This window comes from Triticum dicoccoides, chromosome 7A (genome assembly GCF_002162155.2).
Source record: "Triticum dicoccoides isolate Atlit2015 ecotype Zavitan chromosome 7A, WEW_v2.0, whole genome shotgun sequence".
NCBI lineage: Eukaryota > Viridiplantae > Streptophyta > Magnoliopsida > Poales > Poaceae > Triticum > Triticum dicoccoides.
In genome coordinates this window covers 493394789-493407937 of record NC_041392.1, presented here as the reverse complement: position 1 = coordinate 493407937, position 13149 = coordinate 493394789, and the positions used below count along the sequence as shown (strand labels likewise).

General features: G+C 38.9%; 2 protein-coding genes and 1 long non-coding RNA gene across 3 annotated transcripts; 1 reads left to right on the top strand and 2 right to left on the bottom strand.

Annotated features, from left to right (window-relative positions):
* Window positions 1-1147: 1147 nt before the first annotated feature.
* LOC119331804 lies at window positions 1148-11137 on the top strand. The gene is made up of 5 exons (XR_005160650.1): window positions 1148-1336; window positions 1830-2024; window positions 3775-3965; window positions 10457-10551; window positions 10756-11137. It is a non-coding gene; the product is annotated as an uncharacterized LOC119331804 (long non-coding RNA).
* LOC119331803 (zinc transporter ZTP29-like) lies at window positions 3580-11681 on the bottom strand. The gene is made up of 13 exons (XM_037604979.1): window positions 11003-11681; window positions 10022-10080; window positions 9814-9906; window positions 9655-9741; window positions 9485-9566; window positions 8642-8703; window positions 8002-8058; window positions 7597-7637; window positions 6941-7008; window positions 6445-6501; window positions 6244-6361; window positions 4561-4663; window positions 3580-3893 (listed from the first exon to the last, which is right to left on the bottom strand). Exons 1-12 carry the CDS (start codon window positions 11064-11066, stop codon window positions 4618-4620), a joined length of 834 nt encoding a protein of 277 aa, XP_037460876.1. The 5' UTR covers window positions 11067-11681; the 3' UTR covers window positions 3580-3893; window positions 4561-4617.
* Window positions 11682-12007: 326 nt separating this feature from the next.
* LOC119328898 lies at window positions 12008-12510 on the bottom strand. Its single transcript, XM_037601898.1, has one exon. The coding sequence runs from the start codon at window positions 12508-12510 to the stop codon at window positions 12100-12102; it is 411 nt and encodes a 136-aa protein (XP_037457795.1). The 3' UTR covers window positions 12008-12099.
* Window positions 12511-13149: the final 639 nt, after the last annotated feature.

The following is a 13149-nucleotide window of genomic DNA, read 5'->3' as shown; positions in this document are numbered from 1 at the left end:
TTCTCCACACCTCGCGCAGGAGGCTTTGAGACCTACTTAACCCTACCCGTCGTCTCCCAAGTATGGGCCGGAAACATGCTGTTGGGCTTCACTTTGCGTCGCGGTCGTTCCAGTCCATTGGTTGATGTAGCAGCCTGGCCCGTAGTGGTTGCTGCAGGTGGGGCCAGGGTGGCAGGGACCGTAACACGCTCCAGTATTCTTTTCACCTTTTCCTAGCCGTTTGTCTCTTTTGTTCATATATATTGTTTTATTTTGTTCTCAAAGAGTGAAAGTTCTTGCTGCTACATTTTAGGTTATATTTGATATTTGAAGAAATGTTTACACCGGTGTTTTGGCGTACATAGCTTGGATTTTGACAGCTATACCGTGCTACATGTTATCATAGATTTGAAACATATGTTGGGGCACACATTACAACTGGAATTTAAATACCCTTCTAGGCTATGATCTTCTGTTGAAGAATGAACTATGGGCTCTTCATCCGTTTTAAATTTGCATCAAATTTGTTCACATTCATTAAACTTCTTCTGAAATGTAACTGAATACTTGCGGCTAGCTTTGGATACTCCCATATCCGTGAGACTGGTCCCACCGGTTTGGGGGTCAAGATGCAGACACCCTAACTCTGTTAAACTAGATAATGCCCCGCACGTTGTTGCCGGAATATTTGCAATATATTTTAGAGATATTAATTTTATGAAAATAAGAATATTCAGAGAAATAATATAAGAGTTAAAACTAAAAATACATATGGGTTTTTTTGTGTTTGATTATTATATTTTTGTAAAATATTTATTAAATATATCATGCATGTCTGCATGTTGAGATAAACCTTTTCTATGGGGGTGTTTGGTTTCAGGGACTTTTTTGTGTTGGGACTAGAAAAAGTCCCTAGCAAACCAAACAGGATGAGACTTTTTTAAGACTTTTTGCTAAAAGTTCTTAGAAGCACCTTCTTGAGAGTCTTTTTTAAAAAGTCTTAGGACTAGAGAAACAAACACCACCTATGACTCATTGAATGTTGAGGTATGCTTTTTCTAGTGCATGTTAAAAATGTTTGCACGTTGAAAGAAATAGGTTAACGAAGGCTAGCTATTTATATATAGAAGACTTTGCAATAAAGTGCCAACTGGTGGGGTTTCTTTTCTTATACAAACACACCCCCTTCTCCTAGCCGTTGGTTCGACGACTGGAAGACCTAGCCCCAGCACGGCATGCCGCACGGCGATGGCCACACGACCCTCTCCTCTTCCCTGACCTGCTCCGCGGTAGACACACGAGGGCAGTCCGCGCCGCGCTGATTTGTTTCCGCCCCAGATTCCTTCTGGTACGCGAGGTGCGCACGACCTGTATTATTAGAGTGTCATGTTTCCTGTTTGCTAGATTTACTAATTTTGCGCCAGATCTGTCCCCGCTTTTGCTGTTAGGTGTACGAAATGTACCACCCACGTTGGTAATATGCATTGTGCCCTAGAAACATGGGATAGGAATCTAATTCCAGTGTCTGGGTCAACTTGAAGTCTTGAACTGGACTAGTTGATTCCATTCAAATTCTAGCAGGTGGAGATTCTCTTATTTACCCTGGCACTCGTTTGGAACCTGAAAAATTGAATTTATAATCGGCTTGTATATTCCAGTTCTTAAGAATTTGAACCCATCTCTGAAATCCAATTCAGTTCTTGGGAGCACATGTCCTTGTACTAGGATCCGTTTCATGATACTTCACATCTGGGCAATGTGCTTGTAGCAAAGGAAATAAGGGAAGGGGCTGGTCGGATTATAAGTTTTAACTGTTTGTGAATAACATCTCTTCACATCCCTCCATGCAGGAGGATCCTTAACGAGACGGTATGTGCAAAAATGACCTTGAGCCAGCATTGTACCTGCACGCTCCAATCTGGCAGACTGTTTCTGATGAGAGGGTCTAGAACTCCAGATTGGCCAAGTACATGAGTGCTGTCAATAGAATGTTAATCAAGTTACCATTCCGCCAAAGAGAGGGAGGTGAGGGTAGCAGGCCGAAGGTAAGAAACTTGTGTCAAATCTTTGATGGTCGGTACAATTGCAATTGAAATACCATGAGCCAGAGCCGGAGGAAGTGAAACTTAATTTTAGGGCTTTGTGTCAGAAGATTTGGTAGGAACTGTGTGGGTCTACATTTGATCTGGTCATTTCAGGAGCATTTCACGTATAAATGCTCTGCTATAATGCAAGTTGCATCTGGAGAATACACACAATGAGCATATTAGGGAATCAGAGTTATGTTTAGCATTGTCAGGTTGTCGTCAAATAAAGTACCCCTTAATTAATTAGGCTGGTATGTTTCCCTCATTCGGCTCAGTCTGCATTTACTACATCTTGACTTGTATAGAAGTCCTTCAAGGGCTCAAGTTGGGCTTAAGGCCCTGGCAGTGTGCCACCTATAATTTGGCTGGTATGAGGCCATTTTAAACGCTGGAGTATTTTTGCATCGAGTTAAATAAAAGGAACAGAAGAAAACACCATGTTGGGGTGCACCAAGCTTGTGTGTTTATCTGCTAATCCATGGGGTTGATCTCAAGTTCAATTGTGCGCAAGTTCTGTTCTTGCTGATTCCCTGCAATATCTGAAGGCTCAAGCATATACTTTCTCAATGTTTCGTATATTGCAGAGCCAGTAGTTAGTAAACATTGAACGAATATAACTCATCCATCTTCTTATTTTACGCGATCTTGCCAATACTTCAACAAGGAAGGGCCATTCCAGCCTGTTGTAGCACTTGAAAGTCCCTGCGATCCCATCTACCATTTTGCTGCTTGGCATTCTAGAGATTTCCTATTACCCTAAACTTTCAAATGTTGGTCAATACTCAATCGTAATATTTTTGTTCAATCAAGTTGGTCGTTGAGCCTAATGTGGAAACCAAGATAGTTCTGGAAATCAAATTACTTATACCAAGCTTCCAAGCTTCATAGTTTAGAGAACCAACCAACTGGGATTATGGTAACACACTGAAAGAGATTGATTATATGCTTTTCGTAATAAGACATTGATGTTAATTCTTAGAGAGGATGGAGGTGAGGGAAAAGCTAAACGGAGAAAAAAAAAAGAAAACCAATAAAAGAGCCTTAGACTGTCCTGATCCCTGCTTGTGTCCATGAAATATTTTGGAACCGCTTTACTCTTGCTGGCTAAGTTTATTTTAGCTTTAACTTTCGCTAAAATCAATTAGATCCAAACCGAAGCTCGCCTTTAGAGTTTCTGTAAACTTACCAATAGCCCACTAGTGTAAAATTGCCTACAATATACTATATTCAAGTTCTCGAGGTACAGCCTTCCAACATACTTCCAATGGATTGTTTTGATGTTTTTGTCTCTCCCTGCTTTTGGTGCGGTATGGTTGGTGCCGACTATTTAATAAACGATGTAATAAGTCTATATGCATCTATGATGAAGAGGCTGAGGGTAATAAAGGCCTCCATTATCTGTAAAAAAATGCTCTGGATCTCATGAGTTTGGCCTAAATCCATATGCTATCTCTTACCAAAACAATATGTCAACAGCTGATAGCAAGTCACTGGGTTTAACCTTTGCATAAAGTAAACTTTGAAGCATACGTGTTGGAGCACACGAGATACAATTCACTTTGGTAACAAATGGAGATCAATTGTTCATCTCATAATTTTCCTTTTTATTATTTACATCATACGAGTCCTTTTATTTCTCCCTTCCAGTAAGTACAGTTTTATTTGTTATGTACATTGTCAGAGTTTGAGAGTTCTAATTTTCTTGCAGCTACGGTAGCCCTGCAACTGGAGGTCATTGATGAGGGCCTAGATTTGAAAGTCATTGTAATAGATTGGAGAAGAACATATCATGGAATGTAATTGTATACACATCCTTCCAATCAGCACCTGTAGAAAATACAGAAATGTGATGCTGCAGAGGTCATGCTGTCTTGCCAGTTCCATGAATGAAATACTAAGGTAAGATGGCCAAACTTGTTTCTCCTAACCAATTCTTTGGTCTTGTATATTTTCTTCACAGAAGTTATGTTTATCGTTTGCAAAAGTATAGTTCACTTAAAATATGATTTTCCAAATATTTACCCATCTTCCGTTTCTCAGTGATCACTTAGGTCCAGTGTATCTATATGTGTAAAAAGAACACACTAAGCAATTAAGTTGATACATGCGATTTCTATTGTAATTAATTGCGACTGTTAGGGACTCATTTTAGACAAGTGCATGACTGATTACTTGAGTGGAGGGTTGCTGAGGATCATTCGCAGCTAAAATGCACCTTCCCTAGTTATTAGGTTTCCATGATACCTCAAGGATTGTTATGTCTGTGCACAGCCATAGTTATTTAGAATGGAACATTGTAGTAGATACATGGCACGACTATTGACGATTTATGATGCTTTATTTTCATACATGAAGAAATGGAATTTGGTGTCACTTGCAGGTTCAACTATTCATTTCTACTAGTAATTTGGAAACTAAGTTTAAAGGAATAGGGACAGTGAAATTTATTTCTTAATAAATAGCACAATAGTAATGTCAAGGAAAAGTAGTATACCTTGTTGTAAGTCCATGATGCATTTGCCCATATCACTTATTGGGTTAGACTGAAACTTTAAGCGCTCATCTCCTTTGGAAGACTAACTTCCAGGAAGTACAAGCTGCCAATTGAAGTTTTATTGCACATCAGGAGACATTTCCAAACATATTTGCACTGATGTGAGGGAAAATGCAACTGTTATAAATGGTACTGGTACGTCAATTTATGTATCAGTGCATTGTTAGATAATGTTACCAAATTATGCCCTTTGCATCAATTCTTTGTCAAATTATGATCTTATATCACTACATGTTTCTGAGTTTTCTTCTGTATATCACTAATGTGGTCCCTTAAATTTGTGTGAAGCAGTTGTTTCTTTTGGGGGCATAAATATATGTAACGAGTCCTGAGCAAAAGGTGTTCCGAAATCTTTTTAGATAGTTATATATTGTACTAGAATTCGTTAAGTTATAAAAAAATATGAAGATACAAATTTTGATACAAGACCTTTGTGATTTTCAAGTTCTGACATACGGACACAAACTGCTAACATATTCAATATAGTAAGTTTATGCATTACTTCCATCTTGCATAGTATTCCCTACTATGAAGCCCTCACTGAATTGAAAGATCTTAATAGGATTTCAACTGTTTGGAATTTGTGCAATAAGGGACCTTTTGGATTTCAACCGTTTGGAATTTGTGCAATATGCCTACATACGGACACAACTTTTTGGATCAAAGAATAAGACCACCAAAATTCCTGTGGATTCCTTTCCTTCACCTCATTTGCATAGGATTCTTAAGTCCTAACAGGAGGTTAAACCTCATGTAATTTTCCTTTGTGTCTTGCATGCACCTTCTCTCTTTTTTGATTCCTGTTTACTTCCTGTGGAGTATGCAAACATCATCTGTGCAAATTCCTATGTTTTGGTTCCAAAATCATGACATTTCGGTGCTATGTGCTTCCCATTCCTGTGTTTCTAGAATATTGCCTTCCAGAGAGGCTCTAAAAATAATATAGAGAGGGTCCCCCCTGACCTATTATGAATATGTACATGATACATTGAGCCGATGTAATACGTAGATGTTCTCATTATTAGTTTTGGCTTTTGACTATTTAATGTTGCTAGCTACAGAAGTATTGGACATAATCTTGTTGCTAGCACTTGGGGATTAATCAAAGATCAACATATAGTTAATGCTGGTAGACATGATATTTTTATGTTAGCCAAAGTATTACAAACTAGAAATGGATTAAAGTAAATCTGTACTTGTTTGATGTCTCAGACTTACAATAAGTTAGTTGCATGATGCATGGAAAGTTATATGTAAGCAAGTGTTATAAAACTGCTTTAGTTTATAACTAGGATCTCCTAAAGATTGTCTCCAAAGTTTTGATAATATTCACCAAAGTGTGTTTACTGTTCTGTGTCTACTACTTATTTTTTGGATAACTTTCAGATTCTGGCCACCATCTAGTTCTTTGTTGGGCCAAATGCAATTTGTGGAAAAAAATCTTGTGTGACCAAATTGGGAGGTAGATTTGGCTGTAGTCTTGTAGTCAAATTTGGCCAATTCTGGCTACAAGCTGACATGCATAACCCTTGGAAAGATGAATATACACACACCTCACGCACATAAAAGATAATTGACTTATGTAATTTGAATTGCATTGCATATCATATGAGTTTAACGCACCTCATGGACATAAAAGCCATGCCAACGAATACAGCTTTCACAGCATCCTTGCGTCCAGCGTATTCAATTGCTAATGGTAGCATCTCATACAGTGTCAGAAATGCCATTACTCCTCCCACTGTACAAAATGGAAAATTTGAATAAATATTATGTTACTTAGCAAAACTTATTAACATTTTTGAACTGTTCTTTACTCATTACCTAATCCAAGTAGACCTTCCAATATTTCTGGATTTAAGTTGCTCGGAAATAGGTATGCTGCAAGTAGCACAATTTTATATGCCATGTTTGAGATACAAAAGAGGAAAATATAAATGAAGTGCACAAACTCAACCTAGGATGTTACTCACTGAAGGGGGGAAAATCTGCTTGTAATAAAGATAAGTTCTAGAGAAAGATTAGTCGCAACTGGTTGTTCACTGTTTAATAAAGCTCTGCATCTCATTGATTAGAGCATTTTTTAATGATCTACTCCCTCCGTCCTATAATATAAGGTGTTATTACAACCAGTGTACTCATATATTGATTGTAATAACATATTATATTATGGGACGGAGGGAGTATGTACCAAGATCCATTTTCAATGACTGAGCTTCTCAATCAGATAGTAACATGGATCAGTACATCATTACTTCGTGGGGAAAACTCAATTGCTTTGAACAAGTCACTTGTAATAGAATAAGCGAAGACAACCTACCGACGATAATTACACCTATTGGTTCCGCAAAACCAGCAAGGGTTGCTAGTTTGAACGCTTGCCATTTGCTGCATCATAGACACAAAATAACAATATTATTAAACTGCAAACAGCAAAGCTTATTTTCTTTCCAAATCAGTGTGACTATAATATTTATTATACATTTTATGTATTTTAGCAATTATATGCTTTTTTATTATAAAACAAATCATATGCTTCTTTAGGTAATAATTAGTTTGACTAACCTTGTGAATTAAACCAACTAAGCTGTGCCTATTTTCTGATCATTTAGGTGAGGTTTTTTATAAAATATGCCTACATATGAATCAGCACTGTCATGTTAAAATATGTACTTCCTTGTTTAGCTGCAAGTCTTCTCAACCCAGCATTCACACAGACCAAGAAAACACTATATCTAATAAGTTGGTGAGGAATGACCATGCATACCCCTAATAAATGAGATACTACAAGCACTTTACTCTTCCAGAGCACATTAAAGTCGGTGTAGAATGGACTATTGCATTAACCTATTTACCCCTCGATGGATAGTTATTTTGAAGTTGAGACTTCTCAAGCCAGGGACAGTTAATAGTGAAGGCCTGAAGGGGAGAGTGTAAAATATATGATGCATATTGTGTAATAATTTTAGCCAGTACCTGCAAGTGGCAAAATATGCAGGGAGAGCTACAGCAATACCCTGCACATGAACAGAAAATTGCTACAAGTATTAGCAGATTCTTTGGTCTTGTAAACTTAGCTATGCCATTAGAAACACACCAACTTTTCACAAGAATCAGTTGTGTAAAACTTCACCCAATATAGTATTGTACTATTATGTATCTTCGAATCTGCTATGCATTTGCACCGTAAAAAGGTGGGAAGTATCTAAGTCCCAATTTTGTATGTTGGCGATTGATTGAGATTGGGAATGGAAGTTCCACTTCCAGTTTCCACCAAAATGGATATAGTTTAGACTTTAGAGTCATTTTAGATACTTAGATGACATTTTCTGCTCCATACCCATTCCCTATTCCATCTAAAAGCATTATAGATTTAATTACCTCCGGGATGTAGTGTAGAGCTATAGCAATAACCAAGTTAAGGCCAACACGGAATCCCTGAAAGGTAGATAAGATTAATGGGATGTACAACATAAACTATACTACTCTCCATTAGTCAGTGTCTTGCTCATACTTATTTGATATGTTGACAGTGTTATGGGCTAAAAATAAACATGCATCCAGAATAACTGCAAAAATGCTATTCTACTATAACATGCACGAATGTCGAATGGAGATGTAATACTTTTAGACAAATGACCCGTAGATTGAAATATTAATATTTCTAGAATGTAATTATCCATGAAACAGAGTATGGAGTGTTCAATACTTCAATACGATTTATCAGGTACATAAATCAATAAAAAGAATACTCCCTCCGTCCCGAATTACTTGCCTTAGATTTGTCTAGATACGGATGTATCTAGACACATTTTAGTGTTAGATACATACGTATCTAGACAAATCTAAGACAAGTAATTTGGGACGGAGGTAATACCAGTCAATAATATATATAACATTAATTGAAATTTATCGTAAAAATTAATTCAATGGCAAAGGATAACATATACAAGCAATTTACTGATTCTGTCAAATGTGATCTGCCTGCCTATAATATACTAGTATTTTCTCAAATATATACCTTTGCGGTTCCGAGAAATGCTGCAGTACCCACCGGGAAGTTTTGCAAACTCACACCAGCAACTGTTCACATAAGAACTTCGTTCATGAATGTGATCATTAAAAATTATAAACTTGTAGGAAAGGGGCATATCATTGTGTATATGATATATTGTTCTACATAATTTTGAGAACTTTCTAATTTCATGTGCTTGATTTATTTTAGATTTATTCTTCTATCGCGTACTTTATGAAAAACTACTGCTGCTATCACCTGCCAAGATTGAATTAGTTTTAGGTGTTCAACAGGTGCTGTTGAAATAGAACTATTTTTGGTCATAACTCTATTAAACACTGAACAGGTCTGAAGTTTTACTGCCATTATCACTTGTTAAATCATGTCTATGATCTTAAATTGTATTTAGGTGTTCAATCTGAATCCTTTAATCTAATATTTCTACACACTGTCTTGTATGAACAAGCCCCATACGTTTGTTTGGAGTCAATATGCTCGAGCTCAGTACTGAAGTGTTATGTGTAGTCATATAACAATATCATCTGAAGAACCTATCACGAAAATGTGGATTTCTGTATAATATCTTAAAGGGCATGTTTTCTCTTTCCGGGCTCATGTTGTTGAAAACACTGTGATGCATTTTTGGTACTTGATGTTACAAGTTTTGCTTACTTCATGCTGTACAATGCTACTTTTCATTTGAAAGATTGAGCACACATGGATATATTCAATTATTCATACATTGAATGGCTGATAAGTTATCTTTGGTTCAGAAGCATCAACGTAGATGTGCAAATAGTTTGAGTAGAAAATATTTTATATGAAGCTAGCAAAGTACATCAGACTTACCAACTGCGGTGACAATTACACTAAAGATGACTCTTCTTCGGTGTCTCATCATAAGTTCCTTCCGTGCTGTACTGTTAACAGTCTTCTTCCCCAAATGAAATAATCCTATGTTACTTTTTCGATAAATGCTGACTGAAAAAGGCTGTTAGCAAAGTTGAGGGAATTTATACTTGTTTGTCATTTTCATCCGGTGGACTGCATTCTGGCTCAGGGAAAATATCGGCAATTGCTGAAAATAGAAGTGCCCCAGCAAAAAACTGCAAAGCAAGGATGAAAAAGATAAGAAATGGTACAGATGCCTTGCAAAACATCTTGCTTAAAACGCTCACCCAAAGGTTGCCTTTCAGAAAACCAATTGCATTAACAGCATCATAAGCCAGGTCAAAGAAGGACATGCTCAACATGAGCCCAGTAGCAAATCCCTAAAAAGAGTTGTCAAAACAATTGTTAAACGTTGATTTGTGTATAAATAAACCTATGCTGCTCTTTGGATGTGACCTTATGGTCAGAGTTAAGTAAATTGTTGTAGCATTTCACCTGTAATATCCCGAGTGTTCTGTTGTTTGGGGCATGATTTAGTATTGCCAGTAATGCACCTGATGAGTAGCAATAAAGTATCATTGGCAAAAGTAGCAGGCAAATGCTAGATATCAAGAGGCACAACATCTTGCTTTTCATCTCTGCCTAGTCTATATCATTCCAACGCTTTCCAAATAAATTATGGGAAAGCTCCCATTGAGAAATAAAATTGCTTCTGGCTGTCACTTGAGTTATAGCAATAATAGTATCTGTAAAGCATCAGCTTATGGGCCCTCTATTCACGTTAGATCCTGGTTATATCATATTGCGTTGCTTACGAACTTAACACTTAAAGGCTTACTAACTAAACACTCGTCAGTTTTAAAAGCTGGAGTGTTTTTCCTGAAAACTTAAACCTACACTTAAAGGCTAGTTGGTGTCGAGGATTGGCAGGATGAGTTGGACACAGTGCAAAGATGGAGGGGGATACGAATTTGGGCGATGAGTGAGTGGATTCTGCTCTGGAAGCGGGTGTGCTGAACCAACAGGTAAGGACGTGTAATCCTTGTGCTCATGTGTGCTTCATCGAAAGTAATGTGTACACAAATTCTTCCCATTCTTGGTGTAACAGCAGCAGTCTATTTTCTCTCAGCTGTTAGATGCCAAGTATAAACTGAAAAGATTAATTACTCAATATTATGTTTCACTTTGAACAAACTACCATACTAACGGCCCACATAACATTCTCACAGGATATATATGAATGCCCCATGGACCTTGTACAATTTCGTGCTTAAGATGTACTGCGAGAAAAGAATCTTGATTGGAGCAACTAAATGGAAAACCCACACTACCAGTTACAGCTTTGGAAGGGAAACAATTGCAAAGGCAATGCATCAAATGAAACGCTTGATGCCAATGATGAATACTACTGTGCATGATAATAGTATGAACAGACAGCAGGAGTGAAGGGCTGAAGGAAGACGCATGTATGCGTACCGAGGGAGGTGCTTAAGCCGCCTACGAGAGACAGGGTGAGAGCAACAGCGACCTTGGGATCCATATGAACAGACCGGCTTTCTGATGGAGATGTATATGAGCTTTATATACAGGCCAGGATGGTGACTATGACGTTAGGCAGTCAAGGAGCCCCTGTGTGCGCGGCAACCGATGATGTGATTGAATGGAAAGAAGAGGGAGGGGTGATCAAGTGGAGCTGCTGGCGCCTGGTTATATATTAGCTTGAACATCTACTCAGAGAAGTTGAGGGGGGCAAGTTTGGAATGACTTGGCACATGCTTGCTTGCTCGGTAGCTGCCCTTAATTCTTGGACTTTCTGGTGGTTGGGGTATGCCTGCGGGTAAGGTCATGCTGTGAGGTAACTCTATGCTAGATTTCTTGTGTGTGGTAGATGGGAAGAAAGCTATTTGGGACTAGGAATCTTACAACCTGACTGGCAGAGCCTTGCTAACACCCGAGGGGCATATCTTACAAGCTGACTGGTAGAGCCTTGCTAACACCCGAGGGGCATATCTTATTTTGTTTTTGTATGGAATTATATCGTGTATGTAAGCACTAAATTTTGATTTTTCATCGTATAACTGCGGCACCGTATTAATTACGCCCTCCATTACACCCGAGGGGCATATTGACACGTTTTAGTGTGTTTGTTCACTCATTTCAGTCCGTATGTATCCCATATTAAAATATCCAAAACATTTTATATTTGTGAACGGAGAGAGTATATTAGTGTGTGAAATGAAGGAGGTTGAATCGTCTAAAGTCTGTAGCACATAGTTATTAGCTAGCTGCTGGTAATCTGAGGTTGGTTGCGTATCTAGTGCATGCCATGAAACATGCCTCTTTGCTGCAAATGCGCAGTTGCATCACCATCATGATACAATAGTTAACTGAATTTGCAGATAAAAAGCAGCGAAAGTGGAGCAAGCAGGAGGCGGACGTAACAAAAAAAGGGACGCCCCAAGTAGTCGAGTGGTGCTCGGGTTAGATCAACTTTCTAGTCGCGTGTCAATGCTTGCTTGTCCCGTAGCCCAGTAGGAATATGTGTCACAAACTGAAGGAGAAGGAGAACCGTGCTACGTAGCAGTGCACGAGCCTAGATCCTGACGCAGGTCGCTGTCGTCGTCGGCGGCGGCGCATATGGAGGGGAGGAGGGCGAGCATGCGGCGGTCGGCGCCCGAGATGGGCGGGCCGGCAAGGAGCAGGCAGAGGCAGGGCTGCCCCAGCTCGCGCACCGCCCAGCAGCAGTCGTCCGTGGGCGGCGCCGGGCTGAAGGGCGCCACCGCCGCCTTGCACGGGATCATCAGTCCCAGCAGCGCGCCGAGGTAGTTGTAGCTGCTACTGCCGCATGCCGCCGTCGACTCTCCTCCTTTTCCTCCTGCTGCCGGCGGTGATTCTCCGACGACGTCGAGCACCAGTGACAATGACACGACTAGCAGTAACAAGAGGAAGAGATCTGGTTTCTCGTCACGCCCCCGATGAATCATTCCGAACCAACGCAAGCTTGCTAGTGCAGCATGGTGAAATGCATAAATAAACGTGATTGGATTGGTTGGTTAGGTAGGTCATGCGGTACGTCTTCTCTTTTTTTTTTTTGAGGGAATGCGGTACGTCTTCTCTAGCAACCAATGAACGAATGCGTGAGTGAAAAAATACCCCCTCGTATAACTATAAGGATTAGTTTCATCCAATGCGATATGGAGTTTGTGAGCTACTAGCCCGAGTGAGCGGTAAATTTCATAAGAATAGCATTTAAAAAAACTGTTTTTTTTCAAGAAACATTGATGTTTTTTCTAAATTTTCACAACGAAATCACATTCATGGAGGTGTGGGAAAAAATTGTTGCTCCAGAAAGTGTGTTTTTGAAGCATTTTGGAGCACTGTTTTTTTTCCACACCTACACGAATATGATTTCATCATGAAAATTTACACGCGTGTAGAAATACATCAATACTTCTGGCAAAAAAGTCCACAATTTATTGAAATTTTTACTATTCTATTGGAGTTTACTGTTCGCTCGAGCTTATGTGAGAGGGACGGTTCAATGGATGATTCATATCTCCCATTTTAACAGCACTTTCGCATCCAATGCAAATATTTTACTCACACAACCATTTGAAAGCACA